This window comes from Microcaecilia unicolor, chromosome 2 (genome assembly GCF_901765095.1).
Source record: "Microcaecilia unicolor chromosome 2, aMicUni1.1, whole genome shotgun sequence".
Lineage (NCBI taxonomy): Eukaryota > Metazoa > Chordata > Amphibia > Gymnophiona > Siphonopidae > Microcaecilia > Microcaecilia unicolor.
Window position 1 is genome coordinate 233,181,130 of NC_044032.1, and position 20,090 is coordinate 233,201,219.

A 20,090-nucleotide genomic window follows, 5' to 3' on the forward strand; every position below is an offset into this window, starting at 1 on the left:
CTCTACAGCATCAGCAATCACCCAGGGAGCTCGACAGGTGCAGCCCAGACAGTGGATTATGGATGAGATGGCTCTCAGTAAGCACAGCAAAAACTGGTACAATAGACAACTGTAAATAAGAGCTGGAAATGGTTTCTCATCTTGTAGCTGGCTGCTAAGTGCTGATGGTTGAAAATTTGTGACGTTTCATTTATTGGAAATTTTTTAACAGCATACTGTACTGGAAAAGCACTGGAATCATGACCCTAAGAACTGTGGAGAATGAAAAGATTATGATAACACTAGTAAAAAAGGCCCGTTTCTGACACAAATGAAACGGGCGCTAGCAAGGTTTTCCTCTGAGTGTGTATTTTTGAGAGAGTGTGTGTGAGTGACTGTGTGTGAGAGAGAGAGTGAATGTGCGAGTGTGTGTGTGACAGAGAAAGAGTGAGACTGGGTGAGAGTGTGTCTGTGTGAGAGAGAGTGTGTGTGTGAGCATGAGAGTGTGTGCCAGGGCCCCCCTCTCTCTGAGTTCCAGGGTCGTCGTCCCCCCCCTCCCTCCCAGTTCCAAAGTCATCCCCCTCTCCCTCCCAGTTCCAGGGTTGTTGTCCCCCTCCCTGCCTCCGAGTTCCAGGGTTGTCCCCTCCCTGCCTCCCTCCGAGTTTCAGGGTCCCCTCCTTCCCCTGTATTATGCTTTCTCCCCTACATTCATCCATATGCAGGCAACATCCTCTGTGCCCTGCCCCCTCCATCCATCCATGTGCAGCATCTCTCCCCTGCCCCCTCCACCTCCCTCCGAATTCCAGGCCCCCCCTCCCATTTCCAGGGTCCCCCCTCCCTCTGTCCCTCCATCCCTCCCTCCCAGTTCCAGGGTCCCATGGAACTGGGAGGGAGGGGGGATGGAGAACTTTGGAGGAGCGATGTCAGCAGGTGGTTACAATCCCAGTGAGACACATTGGAATGTTGGAGGAGCAAATTATTATATTAGATATATAGAGACCTGACAGGGGACCGTGTTTTGGCGGTTGAAAGCTGCCTGCATCCGAGGTCACATAATCTGTACAATGTTATCAGAAGGCTCAAAATGAAAACGGTACACAGAAAATAAAACCCTAGTACTGGCTCATTCAGTGTTGCTATGCTCAGACAAATCGAGCAGTGCTCTTGAATGATGTCGGGTTGGGTTTCAACCACCGAAACATGGTCCCGTGTTGGGTCTCTACATACGTGGTGCCTTTACAATACTATTGTGCGTATTTTCAAAGCACTTAGCCTTATAAAGTTCCATAGGTTACTATGGAACTTTGTAAGGCTAAGTGCTTTGAAAATGAGCCCAATTTTCTTTTATGTGTGAAAGAACATTGCCCGCCCCTACTTTTTTCTCTTTGTGATTCATTATGTGAGGGTTTCTGCTTACATAAGTACATAAGTAGTACCATACTGGGAAAGACCAAAGGTCCATCTAGCCCAGCATCCTGTCACCGACAGTGGCCAATCCAGGTCAAGGGCACCTGGCACGCTCCCCAAACGTAAAAACATTCCAGACAAGTTATACCTAAAAATGCGGAATTTTTCCAAGTCCATTTAATAGCGGTCTATGGACTTGTCCTTTAGGAATCTATCTAACCCCTTTTTAAACTCCGTCAAGCTAACCGCCCGTACCACGTTCTCCGGCAACGAATTCCAGAGTCTAATTACACGTTGGGTGAAGAAAAATTTTCTCCGATTCGTTTTAAATTTACCACACTGTAGCTTCAACTCATGCCCTCTAGTCCTATTATTTTTGGATAGCGTGAACAGTCGCTTCACATCCACCCGATCCATTCCACTCATTATTTTATACACTTCTATCATATCTCCCCTCAGCCGTCTCTTCTCCAAGCTGAAAAGCCCTAGCCTTCTCAGCCTCTCTTCATAGGAAAGTCGTCCCATCCCCACTATCATTTTCGTCGCCCTTCGCTGTACCTTTTCCAATTCTACTATTGCTTCTGGTTCTGGTTCTTTTTTTTTTTTGCATGTGAAAAATTAATCCATTTGGAGAAACTGGCCCTGAGAGACGGTTATTGCGATCAACAGAAGTACATCACATTAAGGATTGACTGTAAATAGGTAGAGAACTCTACAAATCTCAAATGATGAACTCTCAAGAGTTCATACCATTGAGGGGGTTCAACCTGAAAGAAATGCTAGAGCTCAACTTGTGAAGTTATATTAACATCCACAAAGAAAATTAAGTATCAAGAGTCATGATAAATCTATACAGCAGAAGGAAGAATGCCTCCATCAAGCAAATCAATAAAAGGTTTTTAAGTCTATCATCAGCAGGGCTTAATGCATCAGAACAGGGTAGACAGAAATAGCCTAAAATCTCCCTGTTGAAACTGGGTAACTTGGTACATAAGTACATAAGTAATGCCATACTGGGAAAAGACCAAGGGTCCATCGAGCCCAGCATCCTGTCCACGACAGCGGCCAATCCAGGCCAAGGGCACCTGGCAAGCTTCCCAAACGTACAAACATTCCATACATGTTATTCCTGGAATTTTGGATTTTTCCAAGTCCGTTTAGTAGCAGTTTATGGACTTGTCCTTTAGGAAACCGTCCAACCCCTTTTTAAACTCTGCTAAGCTAACCACCTTCACCACTTTCTCCGGCAACAAATTCCAGAGTTTAATTACACGTTGGGTGAAGAAAACTTTTCTCCGATTTGTTTTAAATTTACTACACTGTAGTTTCATCGCATGTCCCCTAGTCCTAGTATTTTTGGAAAGCGTGAACAGATGCTTCACATCCACCTGTTCCACTCCACTCATTATTTTATATACCTCTATCATGTCTCCCCTCAGCCGTCTCTTCTCCAAGCTGTATAGCCCTAGCCTCCTTAGTCTTTCTTCATAGGGAAGTCGTCCCATCCCCGCTATCATTTTAGTCGCCCTTCGCTGCACCTTTTCCAATTCTACTATATCTTTCTTGAGATGTGGCGACCAGAATTGAACACAATACTCAAGGTGCGGTCGCACCATGGAGCGATACAACGGCATTATAATATCCTCACACCTGTTTTCCATACCTTTCCTAATAATACCCAACATTCTATTCGCTTTCTTAGCCGCAGCAGCACACTGAGCAGAAGGTTTCAGTGTGTTATCGACGACGACACCCAGATCCCTTTCTTGGTCCGTAACTCCTAACGTGGAACCTTGCATGACGTAGCTATAATTCGGGTTCTTTTTTCCCACATGCATCACCTTGCACTTGCTCACATTAAACATCATCTGCCATTTAGCCGCCCAGTCTCCCAGTCTCGTAAGGTCCTCTTGTAATTTTTCACAATCCTGTCGCGATTTAACGACTTTGAATAACTTTGTGTCATCAGCAAATTTAATTACCTCGCTAGTTACTCCCATCTCTAAATCATTTATAAATATATTAAAAAGCAGCGGTCCTAGCACGGACCCCTGAGGAACCCCACTAACTACCCTTCTCCATTGTGAATACTGCCCATTTAACCCCACTCTCTGTTTCCTATCCTTCAACCAGTTTTTAATCCACAATAGGACATTTCCTCCTATCCCATGACCCTCCAATTTCCTCTGTAGCCTTTCATGAGGTACCTTGTCAAATGCCTTTTGAAAATCCAGATACACAATATCAACCGACTCCCCTTTGTCCACATGTTTGTTCACTCCTTCAAAGAATTGAAGTAAATTGGTCAGGCAAGATTTCCCCACACAAAAGCCATGCTGACTTGGTCTCAGTAATCCATGTCCTCGGATGTGCTCTGTAATTTTGTTTTTAATAATAGCCTCTACCATTTTCCCCGGCACCGACGTCAGACTCACCGGTCTATAATTTCCCGGATCTCCCCTGGAGCCTTTTTTAAAAATGGGCGTTACATTGGCCACCCTCCAGTCTTCCGGTACCACGCTCGATTTTAAGGATAAGTTGCATATCACTAGCAGTAGCTCCGCAAGCTCGTTTTTCAGTTCTATCAGTACTCTAGGATGAATACCATCCGGTCCAGGAGATTTGCTACTCTTCAGTTTGCCGAACTGCCCCATTACGTCCTCCAGGTTTACCGTGAAGTCAGTAAGTTTCTCCGACTCGTCCGCTTGAAATACCACTTCCGACACCGGTATCCCACCCAAATCTTCCTTGGTGAAGACCGAAGCAAAGAATTCATTCAGTCTCTCCGCTACGTCTTTGTCTTCCTTGATCGCCCCTTTTACCCCTCGGTCATCCAGCGGCCCAACCAATTCTTTTGCCGGCTTCCTGCTTTTAATATACCGAAAATTTTTTTTACTATGTTTTTTTGCCTCTAATGCTATCTTTTTTTCATACTCCCTCTTGGCCTTCTTAATCTGCGCCTTGCATTTGCTTTGACACTCCTTATGCTGTTTCTTGTTATTTTCAGACGGTTCCTTCTTCCATTTTCTGAAGGCGTTTCTTTTAGCCCTAATAAGCTTCCTTCACCTCACTTTTCAACCAGGCCGGGTGTCTTTTGGACTTCCGTCTTTCTTTTCTAATTCGCGGAATATGTATGGCCTGGGCCTCCAGGATGGTATTTTTGAACAGCGTCCACGCCTGTTGTACAGTTTTTACTCTCTCAGTTGCCCCCCTAAGTTTTTTTTTTTACCGTTCTTCTCATTTTATCATAGTCTCCTTTTTTAAAGTTGGTAGCTCTGAGAATCTCAATAAAACCCTGAACCTCCAGTATTGTAACACACATCACAGTTCCCAATAGTGGAGCTAGGATCTTTCCTCATATAATTCACTGTACAAAAATATTAAATTGCAAAATATAAGTAGATGTAAATTTCTACTGTAAAACTGACAGCTTCTATTTGCTAAAATAAAGGATCCAATATTCAGCTGGTGGCGATGGTGTTTTGCTCACCACCAGAGTTATTCCCAGATATTTGAAGCTGGGACATGTGCGGGCTTCGGCTTTAATATCTGGTTATTTCTAAGCTGGCTAACACATAGCCACTTAAGTTGATATTCAGCCCTAAAGCAGCCATGGCTAGCATACAAAAATAGGACAGACTTTTATGCGGTCCCATTGATGTGCTAAACCGGACTACTTAAGGGCTGAATATCAGAGAAGAGGTAAAGACGACAGGGAGAGAAGAAGTGGCCGAGCTCTGGGAAAGGAGCAGGAGCTTTACCGGATCCCCAAGGTCGCAGGAAAGCAGCTTCCTCCAACTACTGCTGCTCCTTGGCCTCCTGCAGCTCTGGACTGCCACAATCCTGCTCCGATAACAGCGGACTCTGGCTTTGGCTTCCAGGGAGACACTGGGGAGCTGTGGCGGCTTTTTGGAACCAGCTCTCCATAAAACTGTCCTTGATTTCATCAAGGAATTGTACCTCTCTAGCGTGTCCCGATGTTACATTTACCCAGTCTATATTTGGATAATTAAAGTCACCCATTATTATCACATTGCCCATTTTGTTTGCGTCTCTGATTTCTTTTATCATTTCTGCGTCTACCTGCTCATCCTGGCGAGGCGGACGGTAGTACATTCCTATCGCCGTCCTTTTCCCTTTTATACATGGAATTTCAACCCACAATGATTCAAAGGTGTGATTTGTGTCCTGCTGAATTTGTAATCTATCTGAATCAAGGCTCTCGTTAATATACAACGCTACCCATCCACCAGTCCGGTCCACCCTATCACTACGATATACTTTGTACCCCGGTATGACAGTGTCCCACTGGTTATCCTCCTTCCACCAGGTCTCAGTAATGCCTATTATATCCAATTTTTCATTAGTGCAATATATTCCAACTCTCCCATCTTATTTCTTAGACTCCTAGCATTTGCATATAGACATTTCAGAGTATGTTTGTTGTTCCTATATGCATGATGCTTAGTACTTGACACTATTGATTTGCCATCTTTTGTCTGATCTTTAGTTGTATTTAAGGGCACCTGGCCTACCACGGTCTGTTGTGCAACCTCACTATCCAGAAACCCTATCTTCCCTGGTTGTGAGGTATCCTTGCAAGATACCTTATCCCGAACCATGCGCTTTTGAGCGACTGTCTGCCTTCCTCCCATTTCTAGTTTAAAAGCTGCTCTATCTCCTTTTTAAATGCCGATGCCAGCAGCCTGGTTCCACCCTGGTCCCATAAACCCCCCACCTCCTCCAAATAAAAAAAAAAAAGGGGGAAGGCAAACAATTACCACAATAAATGAAACAAAAAAACAACTACTTGTAAGGGAATCTCTTTTGTGGGATGTGGTTTTAAACTAAGATGCACAGATAGGGAAACAACCTGAAAACCAGAACAAATGGCTCTATGAGGTAAAGATTTTGAATCTACTCCACAAAATAGGCATTACAGGAGGCCAAATCAGATTCTTGAATATCTAGATCAAGCTCTATATTGCACCCTTGCTATTCTCTAAGAAAGTAAACCTTACACTGACAACCAATTAAGTCATCACCCTACAGCACATGCTTTGAGACCCCCAGTGGCGTAGCAAGGGTGGGGCGGTCTGCCCCGGGTGTCAGCAGGTGGGGGGGGGGGGGGGGGGGTGCTTCGCTCCCGCTGCTCCCCTGCCTTTAAAAAAAAAATTTGTGAAGCAGAGTAGCAGGCAGGCAGCGCCTCGCGTCTGCCCTGCTTGTGAAATAAGTAAACCTCCTCGTCGTCGTCAGGCCTTTCTTCACTGGGTCCCGCCCTCCTCTGAGGTAACTTCCTATTTCCGCGAGGGCGGCCCGACTACGACGAGGTTTACTTCTTTTACAAGCAGGGCAGACGCGAGGCGCTGCCAGCATGCGAATCCACTTCACAAAATTTTTTTTTTAAGGCAGGATGGGAGCAGGAGAAGAGGGCTCTCTCGACGGAGCTCACTGGTAGGCAGGTTGGGGTGGGGGTTCTCAGATGGGAGAGGAGAGGGGTGTTGTGGGGGTTCCCAGATGGGAGAAGGGGGGGTGGGGTGTTGTGGGGTTCTCAGAGGGGAGGGGTTCTCAGATGGGGAAGGGAGGTGAGGGGGTTCTCAGATGGGAGAAGGGGACTGGGGTTGGGAGGGGGTTCTCAGATGGGAGAAGGGGGCTGGAACTGGGGTCTGAGAAGGGGTCATGAGGGAAAATGGGGGCATGCCTGGGTCAGGTGGGAGAATGGGTCGGGCTGAAAAGGGGGGCCCTAATGTAAGGCATGTGGATGAAGGGGGCTGGAACTGGGAGCTGAAAAGGAGGGTAGGTGGGATATGGGGCTAGTATTGGGACTGGGGGCTGAAAAGGGGCAGGGGCTGAAACTGTGGGGGCTGAAAAGTAGACAGGGAGAAGTGGCTGGGGCAGAAGCTCGGGACTGGTGAGAGAAAAGGGCTGGGGTTGAAACTGGGGGCTGAGAAGTGACTGGGGGCTGAAGCTCAGGACTGGTGGGAGAAAAGGGCTGGGGGACTGGTGGGATAGTGGGGCTGGAACTGGGGGCTGAAAAAAAGGGGCAAAGGGGACAGATCCTGGATGGAAAGGGGAGTGAGAGAGAGGGCAGACCCTGGATGGTTGGGAGAGGGAGGGCAAATGGTGGATTGAAGGAGCCGAGAGAAAGGGCAGACAATGGATGGAAGGCAGTGGTGTGCTGGAGCCGGCTCGCAAGAGCCGGTTGTTAAATTTTCTTCCGGCTTGCGAGCCGGTTGTTGAAAATAGCGAGCCGGCTCTGGCTCTCCGCCCTCCCTCCTCCCTCCGGATCCGCCTCACCGCCCGCTTGTTTTTTAAATTCTTCACTTCCAGCGCCGAGTCGCCGACTGTCCTGAGTCCTCCCTTGCCGATTTGTGCTTTAAAAATGGCCGCCGAGACTTCCAGATGAAGTCTCGGCGGCCATTTTGAAGCGCGAATCGGCAAGGGAGGACTCAGGACAGTCGGCGACTCGGCGCTGGAAGCGAAGAATTTAAAAAACAAGCGGGCGGTGAGGGACTGGATCGGGAGGGAGGGGAGGGAGAAGAAGAAGAATTCACAAAACAACTCGGGAGGGGGTGGCAGGGGGAAAAGAGAGTCGCTGCTGGACATGGGTGGATGGAGGGGGTCGCTGGACATGGGTGCATGCAGGGCAGGGGAGAGGAGGGCACACTGCTGGACATGGGTGCATGCAGGGCAGGGCAGAGGAGGGTCGCTGGGTATGGGTGCATGCAGGGCAGGGCAGAGGAGGGTCACTGCTGGACATGGGTGCATGCAGGGCAGGGGAGAGGAGAGGAGGGTCACTGCTGGACATGGGTGCATGCAGGGCAGGGGAGAGGAGAGGAGGGTACACTGCTGAACATGGGTGCATGCAGGGCAGGGGAAAGGAGGGTCACTGCTGGACAAGGGTGCATGCAGGGGAGAGGAGGGTCACTGCTGGACATCTGGGTGCATGCAGGGCAGGGGAGAAGAGGGTCACTGCTGGACATGGGTGCATGCAGGGCAGGGGAAAGGAGGGTCACTGCTGGACATCTGGGTGCATGCAGGGCAGAGGAGGGTCGCTGGGTATGGGTGCATGCAGGGCAGGGGAGAGGAGGGTACACTGCTGGACATGGGTGCATGCAGGGCAGGCGAAAGGAGGGTCACTGCTGGACATGGGTGCATGCAGGGGAGAGAAGGGTCACTGCTAGACATCTGGGTGCATGCAGGGCAGGGCAGAGGAGGGTCGCTGGGTATGGGTGCATGCAGGGCAGAGGAGAGGAGGGTTACTGCTGGACATGGGTGCATGCAGGGCAGGGGAGAGGAGGGTACACTGCTGGACATGGGTGCATGCAGGGCAGGGGAAAGGAGGGTCACTGCTGGACATGGGTGCATGCAGAGTGAGGAGGGTCACTGCTAGACATCTGGGTGCATGCAGGGCAGAGGAGGGTCGCTGGGTATGGGTGCATGCAGGGCAGGGGAGAGGAGGGTACACTGCTGGACATGGGTGCATGCAGGGCAGGCGAAAGGAGGGTCGCTGCTGGACATGGGTGCATGCAGGGCAGGGGAAAGGAGGGTCACTGCTGCACATGGGTGCATGCAGGGCAGGGCAGAGGAGGGTCGCTGGGTATGGGTGCATGCAGGGCAGGGGAGAGGAGGGTCACTGCTGGACATGGGTGCATGCAGGGCAGGGGAGAGAGAAGAAATGCTGGACATGGATGGAGGGGAGAGAAGAGTGAGGAAGGAGATGAGATGAGGGAAAAGGAACAGAGGAGAAAAACTGCACATGGATGAAGAAAATAGGCAGAAGCTGAGGACCAGAAATGAAGAAGAAAGGCGGAAAGAAATAAATGGAAAGGAAGCCCTGGAAACGGAGTTAAGAGGACAGATAGCAGCAGAATCGGATACTGGGCCAGCATGATCAGAAAAACAGTCACCAGACAACAAAAGTAGAAAAAAAAATAATTTTATTTTCATTATAGTGTTTGGAATATGTTCACTTTGAGAATCAGGTGCTCAACATTAAAAGTTTATATTTATTTACTTATTTATGGCATTTTATCCCACATTAAACATGAATAAGATTGGAACCTGGGATCATTTAATTTTTTTCCCTGGAGAGAGTAATGCATTGCCCCCTCCCCCACTATAGCCAGTTCTGCAATTTTGGGGGGGCGCAGTGGTGGCCGGGGGGGGGGGGGGGGGGGGGGGCGCTGAGGTGGACTGGGGAGAGAGCCTGTTGTTAAAAATTTACCAGCACACCACTGATGGAAGGGATAGAAATGGCAGACAGTGAATGAAAGAGGCAGAGATAGAGGGCAGATGTAGATGGAAGGAGCAGGGAGAGAGGGCAGACACTGGATGGAGGGTACAGCAGAGAGGGCAGACACTGGATGGCAGAGAGAGAACTAAGACAGATGCTGGATGGAAGGAAGACAGTGAAAAGAAGATGAGGAAAGCAGAAACCAGAGACAAACTGTAAATAAAATATATATTTTTATTTTTTTGCTTTAGGATAAAGTATTATTGTAGCTGTGTTAATAAATGTTTATAATAGAACATGTAAACAAGGTAATCTTTATATTGGACTAATTTTAATACATTTTGGCTAACTTTCGGAGAACAAAACCCCCTTCCTCAGGTCAGGATAGGATATTGTAACAGCACTATACTATATTGACCTGAGGAAAGATGTTTTGGCCTCTGAAAGCTAAATGTATTAGTCCAATAAAATGGTATTATTTTCTATATTTGTTTTATTTCTATTTGTTAATTTGAAAAATGGTGATTGGTAAATGTTTTTCAAATTTACATCTGCTGTCTTTATATTTTGCACTGTACTAAGGGACATTTTCGGTTTCTGTGGTGTTGCATTGTATGCAGAGTCTGGCATCTTGGGGGTTGTTTAATTTTTGTCTAAATAGAAAGTTTATTATTTTATAGTGGATTAGGGTGTATCTGTGTTTGTGAAAAAGACATGGCTTTCAGTTGGCATTGACTGTGCAGGATCGACGATCTGTACTATTCTGTCTGGTTTCATTTTACAATAGGTGAATTGATGTTCTAGTGCTCACTGTAGTGTTTAAGATGTTTTCCTTTTCCTTGTGTGATTCGTAGAAACGACTGCTTATGGTATGGTAGAATTGCTCTATAGGTCCTGAGTGTTTTGTATTCTCGGCATGCCAACTAAACTAGCTACGCCACTGGGCCACACAAATGCAAGAGGCAGCCTATGGTAATGTTATTCTGTGCCATCAAGGGGTCTGTTACTTTGGGATCAAAACAAAAAAGGGTTGGAAAAACACGGGTTTGCAATCCACTGTGCTAGTACAAGCGGTTTTCTTAATATACAGCAATCCGTAACATTTGCCTTACCATGTGACAGATGCCTGCAGATCCAGCACTTTCTTTGCCTCCAAATTTAATGATGGTGCACATTGTTCCTCTTTGTAATGTGGAATCACCTTTGCATGAGAGCTTCCTCTACAAGAGAAAAAAATCATGAATTTAGAAAAGGTTTGCCTTAAGTGATAACTGGCTGCAGTATTATTACACATCAATCCAGACAGGCATATCTGCACTGCCTCCCCCCTCCCCCCCCCAAGAGACTAATATCACAATTTCACCTTTAGCCTTTTATGATGTAAAAAGTGAAACTTTTTCTAAATCATGGAGTGGGAGGAGTAGCTAGAGGATAGTGCAGCAGAGTTTGATCCTGGGGAACTGGGTTCGATTCCCACAGCAGCGCCTTGTGACTCTGGGCAAGTCACTTAACTCTCCATTGCCCCAGGTACAAATAGGTACCTGTATATACCTTTGAATGTAGTTGCAAAAACCACAGAAAAGGCATCATATCGAGTCCTATTCCCCAAACCAAAAGTGAAGCTTCCTATATGTTACAAAATTACTTAGTAAAATTGTGTACCAGCCAAAGTTTTTAAGGTGGGGGGGGGGGGGGGGGAGAGGGGGACCAGATTTTTTTCTCCCCAATAAGGTGAAATTTCTTCTTATCAGATTATTTCCTTTCCTTGAGTCCTGGTGGACCAGTCCAGACGACACCAACAATTCATGATCACCAGAATAAGGGTTGGTGCAGTCCTGGAACTGCTAGGCTAGGCTTCTGCAAACCCTCCAATGGGGTTATCCTCTGTGGCTTCACTGGTATGTGCCTCAGACATCCAAAGAGAGGAAGAGACTTGAAAACAAATTCCAGCTTCAGATCTACAAAAGCCAATCAGGGGACAAAATATTTAACTAATGCTGACGGGTAATGTGTCAAATATCAAACAGTAGAAAAAAAGAACCCACGGCCAAACAAAATGTTTTATCCACATCGAACTTAAGTTCAAAAAATATTATATACATTACTCACCATGGAGAAGCGGCGAGTACAAGATCTGGATACTCCAGCAGTACACCTATTTCAGGCTGCCTGGCAACCATTTTGGTTCACCCACTGCAAGAAGCAGAATCTTGAATGTCTGAACTAGGCTCTCCTACTATTTGGTTTCTATTGGTGTATGCACATTAAACTACTGGCTTGTCCCCAGGAGTAGGGACGAGGGGAGGGATATATAGCTCAAAAATTAGCGTGTGTAATGCCATGTTACTTCAGTCTGTTAAATGATGTTTCTGTTTGTTCCTTGTTTTGATGTTCCTAGCATGATATTCTTTGTTGCTACTCAATAAAGAGAATTTAAATATAAAACTATACACACACACACACATATATATATATATATATATATATATATATATATATATATAGATATATATAGATATATATATATATACACATATACACATATACATACATACATACACACACACACACAGTGCAATCCGCTTAAGTGCACCAGAGCGTGCACTTAATCGTTGTGACCCAAAGAAGCTTGACATCTGATAAACATATGTACAGTACTGTTTATTATTATACGTACAATATACAGTCTCAGTTAACTGATATTAGGCTGGCTTGAAGTAATCAGTTATAGCCCTCTGTACACTCTTGGGTCTGTGAGTTCCATAGACTACGTCTGCCAGACGGTAAAAACTGTCATAGCACTGACATCCAGTGGCCTCCAGATAGGCCTGCACGGTGTTGAGATTCTCCAACGCTCTTGCAAAAGTAACAGGAGGAGGTTGTTGAATTTCATCAGCATGTGCCTCGCTGCTCATTTCTTCATCTGTTCCATCATCAGCCATTGTTGCCTGCATGTAGGAGCAAATCTCAACATCAGTGCTGTCTTCAGCTGTTTATAGATCGTAATCAACAGCTATGTAGCGATGGAACTCCTCTTCAGTAAAACCGGCTGGGATGTCAATAACCTCTTTATCTGATGCGTTTGCAACAGCTGCACCTGTTTCATCCCTCTCCACATCCTTAACAAAGCTTGTCCGCTTGTAGCAGTTCACAATGGTTGCCTGTGTAACATGATTCCAGGCTTCTTTCTGCATATGTAGGGAATCCAACAGTAATAGATTACGAGCCAGTTCAACAGCACGTTTATCCTTCCCAGTCTGGTCATCCATAACGCTCATCAGACGACGTAGCACAAGAGCCCGATAATGTTGTTTGAAATTGGTTATTATGCCCTGATCCAGAGGTTGGATCAGAGAGGTAGTGCTTGGTGGCAGGAAGACCACCTTCACATTAGATAGCCTGACATCATCCCTGTGTGCAGCACAGTTATCACAAAGCAACAAAATCTGACACTTTTGTGCCCACATTCTAGTGTCTAACTTCTTTAAGCCACTGCTTCCAAATTTCCCCAGTCATCCATGAATTTGCGTTAGCCTCGTATGACACAGGAAGTCACTTAACTTTCTTGAAGCAATGGGGCTGTTTGCTCTTTTCAATGACGAGGGGTTCCAACTATGGAACTTTGGAAGGCTAAGTGCTTTGAAAATATGCCTCAAAATGTAAAGCAGTTCATCAAATATGTAAAAGCTTCAAACAGTTCATTAAATGCACAGTACTTCAAAACAAACTAAACAGTTCTTCAAGGGGTCCTTTTACAAAGGTGCACTAGCGTTTTTAGTGCATGCATTAAATATGCGTGTGCTAAACGATAGACACACCCATATATTCCTATAGGCGTCTCTAGCGTTTAGCAAGCGCTAATCATTAGCGTGCACTAAAAGTGCTAGCATGCCTTTGTAAAAGGACTCCCAAATGAATAAAACTCCAAGCAGTTCTTCAAATGCACAGTACTTCAAGCAATGCTCGCAAAACCCTTTTGCGAGCATTGCTTGATGTACTATGCATCTGAAGAACTGCTTGGAGTTTTATGCATTTGAAGAACTGCTTGGAGTTTTATGCATTTGAAGAACTGTTTAGGTTGTTTTGAAGTACTGTGCATTTGAAGAACTGTTTGAAGCGTTTACATATTTGATGAAATGTTTAATTTGTTTTGCATTTTATTTTTTCACCTTGAGGCTTGTTTAGTGTGATATATTTTTGATAGCACAGCATGCGTTTATAGAAAATGTAATGAGGGTTGGGTATACAGCATGTGATGATTGAGAAATAGGATAGTTATAACTTAGGGTTGTAAACCCATGCTAGTCTCTTCAACAGCTTCTGAGCATGTATATAATACTAGTAAAAAAGGCCCGTTTCTGACACAAATGAAACGTGCGCTAGCAAGGTTTTCCTCGGAGTGTGTATGTTTGAGAGTGTATGTGAGAGTGACTGTGTGAGAGACAGTGAATGTGCGAGTGTGTGTGTGTGAGACAGACAGAGAGTGAGTCTGGGTGCAAGTATGTCTGTGAGAATGAGAGTGAGTGTGGGAGTGTGTTTCACACAGAGAGAGTGAGTATGTGTGCGATACACAGACTCTCTGTGAGACCGAGAGAGTGTATGAGACCGAGAGAGTGTGTGAGAGTGACTGTGTGACACATAGAGAGTGAATGTGATACAGTGTGAGACAGAGTGTATGAGAGTGAGAGAGAGAAAGACACTGACTGTGAGAGAGACAGAGTGTGTGTGTGAGAGACAGTGTGTGTGTGTGACACAGATACCTCCCCCCTCCCTCTCTGGTCTCAGGACCCCCTCCCCCCCCCCTCTAGTCTCAGGACCCCCTGTCCCTCCCCCCCCTCTGCGTGGTTGGCAGCACCGTGCAAGTGTGTGTGTGTGACAGAGAGAGAGTGAGACTGGGTGCGAGTGTGTCTGTGAGAGAGTGTGTGTGATTCTCCTCTCTCCCTTGCTTCCCCCTCCAGCCACCCAGCGATTTTCCTCTCTCCCCTACCCCCTACTCCAGCCACCCAGCGATTCTCCTCTCTCCCCTTCCCCCCCTCCAGGCACCCAGTGATTCTCCTCTCTTCCCTGCCCCCCCTCCAGCCACCCAGCGATTCTCCTCTCTCCCCTGCTCCCCCCTCCAGCCACCCAGCGATTCTCCTCTCTCCCCTGCTCCACCTCCAGCCACCCAGCGATTCTCCTCTATCCCCTGCCCCCCCCTCTCCCGCCACCCAGCGAGATTCTCCTCTCTCCCCTGCCCCCCCTCCAGCCACCCAGCAATTCTCCTCTCTCCCCAGTGATAGCATTTCCTTATCACATGCTCGGTTTTTCCGGGCTCCCCATTTACAGCTCCACACCACTGCCTTGAGGGCATCCCACAAAAAACTAAATCATCAGTGTGGAGGAGTGGCCTAGTGGTTAGGGTGGTGGACTCTGGTCCTGGGGAACTGAGGAACTGAGTTTGATTCCCACTTCAGGCACAGGCAGCTCCTTGTGACTCTGGGCAAGTCACTTAATCCTCCATTGCCCCATGTAAGCCGCATTGAGCCTGCCATGAGTGGGAAAGCGCGGGGTACAAATGTAACAAAAAAAATTATCTTACAAAAAAGTACTAATATCCTAAGAAACAACTTTATCCCCCCATAATGTATGCTAACCCTCCAAAATCCCATAGATTTTTTTCTCTACCCAAGGAATCACCAGCAGCCAAATAGGGGCATGCTCGGAGTCCTGGATAGTTTCTATATGGGTGTCCCTCATCTGTCCTTTAAAATTCCTATGGCACCACAAGTGATCGGCATGTAGGTATCTTTAACATGAGAGTAGGTGGTGTGATTTCTCCGACTAGGATGGTGCAAGTGCCAAGTTTTTACCAACTCCAATCCCTGCATCAGAGCCATTAAAGCTTTATGATGTGCAGCTCCATACCCCACCCCCACTTAAGAGTGATCCACAGCCTCATCTGGGACCATATTAAAATCCCCTGCCCCATTTTTACCATCCCCTACAAAATTCAGTCAAAAAAAAAGAGAGACTAAACTAAAATGAGACGAACGGTGAAAAACAAATTTAGAGGAGGAGCTGCAAAGGTCAAAAATTTACAACAGGCGTGGATGCTGTTCCAAAATACCATCCTGGAAGCCCAGGCCAAATATATTCTGTGTATTAAAAAAAGAGGAAGGAAGACCAAATGACAGCCGGCATGGTTAAAAAGTGAGGTGAAGGAAGCTATTAGAGCTCAAAGAAAATCTTTCAGAAAATGGAAGGATCCGACTGAAAATAATAAGAAACAGCATAAGAACTGGCAAATCAAATGCAAAGAACTGATAATGATGGCAAAGAGAGACTGAAAAAAAGACTGCGTTGGAGGCAAAAAAAACATATAGTTAAAATTTTTTTAGGTATACGGGAAGCAAGAAGTCGACAAAAGAATCAGTTGAACCGCTAGATGACCGAGGGGGTAAAAGGGGCACTCAGGGAAGACAAAGCCATAGTGGAGAAATTAAATGAATTCTTTGCTTTAGTCTTCACCGAGAAGATTTGGGAAAGAGACCAGTGCCAGAAATGGTATTCAAAGCTGACAAGTCAGAAAAACTGTATGAAATCTCTATAAAACTAAGGATGTAATGGTGAAATTTGACAAATTGAAGACTAGCAAATCTCCTGGACCGTATGGTATTCAACCCAGAGAACTAATAAAAATAGAAAAATGAACTTGCAGAACTATTGTTAGTAATATGTAATTTACCTTTAAAATCAAGCATGGTACCGGAAGATTGGAGGGTGGCCAATGTAACGATGATTTTTTAAAAAGTTTCCAGAGGTGATCCAGAAAATTATAGACTGGCAAGCCTAACGTCGGTGCCGGGAAAAATGGTAGAAACTATTATAAAGAACAAAATTACAGAGCATATTCAAAAGCATGGATTAATGAGACAAAGCCAACATGGATTTAGTGATGGGAAATCTGGCCTCACCAATCTATTACATTTCTTTGAAGGGGTGAACAAATATGTGGATAGTGGTGAGCTGGTTGATAATGTGTATCCGGATTTAAAAAAGGCATTTGACAAAGTACCTCATGTGTTTCCATGTGAAAGCGGGGCACTCTAAGGCAGCAGTTTAGACCTTTGAGATCGAAGGCCATATGAAAAATGCCTTCCTTCTTTGGGACAATGAAGTAGAGTACCTGCCTTGCCTTCGTTCAACCTGAGGAACTGGAACAATGGCCCAGAGCACCAGCAAGGAATCTACAGTGGCCTGAACCTCGACTGCCTTGGTTTTCTTTCGACAAGAAGAAGCGACCAGGCATGAGAACTCCGACTTGTAACCTTCAGTAAGAATATCCAGAACCCACTGGTCTGATGTGATTTCGGCCCACTCTTTCCAAAACTCCTGAAGATGTCCTGAAGAGGAAGAGAAGAGTAAACCAGTCTCACATCATTCCAAAGCTCAGAAGGCATTGGGAGCTCTAGCTGACTGACTGAGAGGAGGACTTCCTGTCCATACGAAAGGAAGACTGGCATGCCTGAAAGCGGAACTTCTGACCATACTGTTGATGACCAGGCTGGTACTACTACTGCTACTATTTAGTATTTCTATAGCGCTACAGGGCGTACGCAGCGCTGCACAAACATAGAAGAAAGGCAGTCCCTGCTCAAAGAGCTTACAATCTAATAGACAAAAAATAAAGTAAGCAAATCAAATCAATTAATGTGTACAAGAAGGAGGAGAGGAGGGTAGATGGAGGTGAGTGGTTACGAGTCAAAAGCAATGTTAAAGAGGTGGGCTTTCAGTCTAGATTTAAAGGTGGCCAAGGATGGGGCAAGACGTAGGGGCTCAGGAAGTTTATTCCAGGTGTAGGGTGCAGCGAGACAGGAGGCGCGAAGTCTGGAGTTGGCAGTAGTGGAGAAGGGAACAGATAAGAAGGATTTATCCATGGAGCGGAGTGCACGGGGAGGGGTGTAGGGAAGGACGAGTGTGGAGAGATACTGGGGAGCAGCAGAGTGAGTACATTTATAGGTTAGTAGAAGAAGTTTGAACAGGATGCGAAAACGGATAGGGAGCCAGTGAAGTGACTTGAGGAGAGGGGTAGTATGAGTAAAGCGACCCTGGCGGAAGACGAGACGGGCAGCAGAGTTTTGAACCGATTGGAGAGGGGAGAGGTGACTAAGTGGGAGGTCAGAAAGAAGCAGGTTGCAGGGGGCGTGGCAATATGGCGCTGTGAACTCCGGTAGAGAGAACGCTATCGAGCTCCGTGCTGAATATTCACAATTACCGCGTTTCCAATATGCCCCATTCTAAGAGGAAAGGGAATGTGAGGACGGTTCCCCAACCTACCTCAACATCTTCCCCTGTTCAACAGAGGCTCGACCGCTTCCTTACCGGTACCTCCCTTCCAGGTCTGAGAATTCCCGCTGCGGAACTAGCCGAAGGAGCGGTATCTCCGCTGGGTTTAGAGGCATCGCTATCGCCTCCCTCAGCTTCCAACAATCCTCCTTGTCCAGCTTCCACTGCCGTGCTGAAAGAAAACGAGTATGCTGCCGGAAGTGCTGCGTCGGCGTTTTCTGTTGGTGGTTCATCGCTGCAGGAACAGTGTCTGGAAGGAGAGGCCCATGGTTTTCCTGAGGCCCCCGAAACATCAAAGGAGGTAGATCTTGGACAAATTTGGAAAATGCTCACTGGTATGAACTCAACTCTTCAAAAATCTTCAGGTGAGATATCTACTTTGCACCAAAATTTCGAGGAATTAGTTAAGAAAGTGGATGTGGTAAAAGAGGATTTGTCTTCCCAAGTTAAACAATTACAACTTGAGGTAAAGCAAATACAAGACTTTAATCATATAATTACTAAAGATAAGTTGGCTCTTCATAAAAAAATTGAAACAAATAGAGAACTATAATAGACGTCTGAACCTTCGAATATTAAATTTTCCTAAAGTTCCTGGGATCTCACCGATTGATATGTTTAAAAGGTATCTTCTGGAAAACTTGAAAATTCCCCAAGAAGCATTTCCCCCTATATCCAAGATTTACTATTTGCCTAAAAGCCCAGTGACTGCGGGAGGTAATGGAGGAGGTCCGGACTTGAATATTGATGTGAATAATATCTCACACATTTTAGAACAATCGCTAGAAAATTGTTTAGAGAGAGCTACTCTTTTGGTGATATTTGTTTTTGAACAGGACCTCAATACAATTTTAAGACTATACTTCAAACAATCAAAAATTCCTTTTGGAGGAAATAGGATCTGGATATATCCAGATGTCACAAAGTCCACTCAAGAGGATTATGAAAAAGGAGGTTCTGGACTTGGGGGGCACTTTCTTCTTAGCCTATCCGTGTAAATGTTTGATAAGATATTTGGATGTAAAGTACATATTTCATTCACCTGAACAGTTAAGGGCATTTTTGGATTTGAAAAAGTTGTAATTTTGTTGGGTTAAAGATTGATAATATTGGGGAGGGTAATCACATGTAAGCCTTTTGTTGAATTGTTTAGACTATACCTAAATGACTCCTTTTAATCCTGCTGCGTCCCCTCAACATTAGTGGTCTAAGGAAGCTGATCTTTTTTTTCCTTGTATATGTTACATATCATTTTGTCTTTCTTTATCTTAAGCTGTGTTTTCTTTCACAAGTGTTTAACTTGTAATAAAATGTTAAATTCAAATAAAAAAAAATAAAATAAAAAAAAAAAGAAAGAAAGAAGCAGGTTGCAGTAGTCTAAACGAGAGGTGACAAGGGTGTGGATGAGGGTTTTGGTAGAGTGCTCGGAAAGAAAGGGGCGGATTTTACGGATGTTGTAAAGAAAGAAACGACAGGTCTTGGCGATCTACTGGATATGAGCAGAGAAGGAGAGAGAAGAGTCAAAGATGACCCCAAGGTTTCGAGCTGAGGAGACAGGGAGAATGAGAGAGCCATCAACAGAAATAGAAAATGGGGGGAGTGGGGAGGTGGGTTTGGGGGGGAAAATGAGAAGCTCGGTTTTGGTCATGTTTAATTTCAGGTGGCGTTCAGACATCCAGGCAGCAATGTCAGACAAGCACGCTGAAACTTTGGTTTGAATGCAAGGTGAGATATCAGGGGTAGAAAGGTAGATTTGGGAGTCATCAGCATAGAGATGGTAGGAAAAGCCATGGGATGAGATTAATGAACCAAGGGAAGAAGTGTAGATAGAAAAGAGGAGGGGACCAAGAACAGAACCCTGAGGTACGCCGACAGGCAGAGGGATAGAAGTAGAAGAGGATCCACCAGAGTGAACACTAAAGGTGCGGAGGGAGAGGTAGGAAGAGAACCAGGAAAGGACAGAGCCCTGGAATCCAAGTGAGGACAGGGTATCGAGGAGTATGCTGTGATCGACAGTGTCAAAAGCAGCGGAAAGATCAAGAAGAATGAGGATGGAATACAGACCTCTGGATTTAGCCAGTAATAGGTCATTGGAGACTAGTAAGCGCAGTTTCGGTTGAGTGGAGAGGGCGAAAACCAGATT

The 20,090-nt window shown here is 45.8% G+C and overlaps 1 protein-coding gene across 3 annotated transcripts in view; it reads right to left on the reverse strand.

The window, feature by feature from the left end:
- RIC1 (RIC1 homolog, RAB6A GEF complex partner 1) overlaps positions 1-20,090 on the reverse strand; it is a 195,493-nt gene that overhangs the window by 98,707 nt on the left and 76,696 nt on the right. For all 3 annotated transcript variants that reach the window (XM_030193794.1, XM_030193795.1, XM_030193792.1), the window contains exon 4: positions 10,735-10,842. In XM_030193794.1, the coding sequence (XP_030049654.1) occupies positions 10,735-10,842 (108 nt within the window). The remainder of the gene's footprint in view (positions 1-10,734; positions 10,843-20,090) is intronic.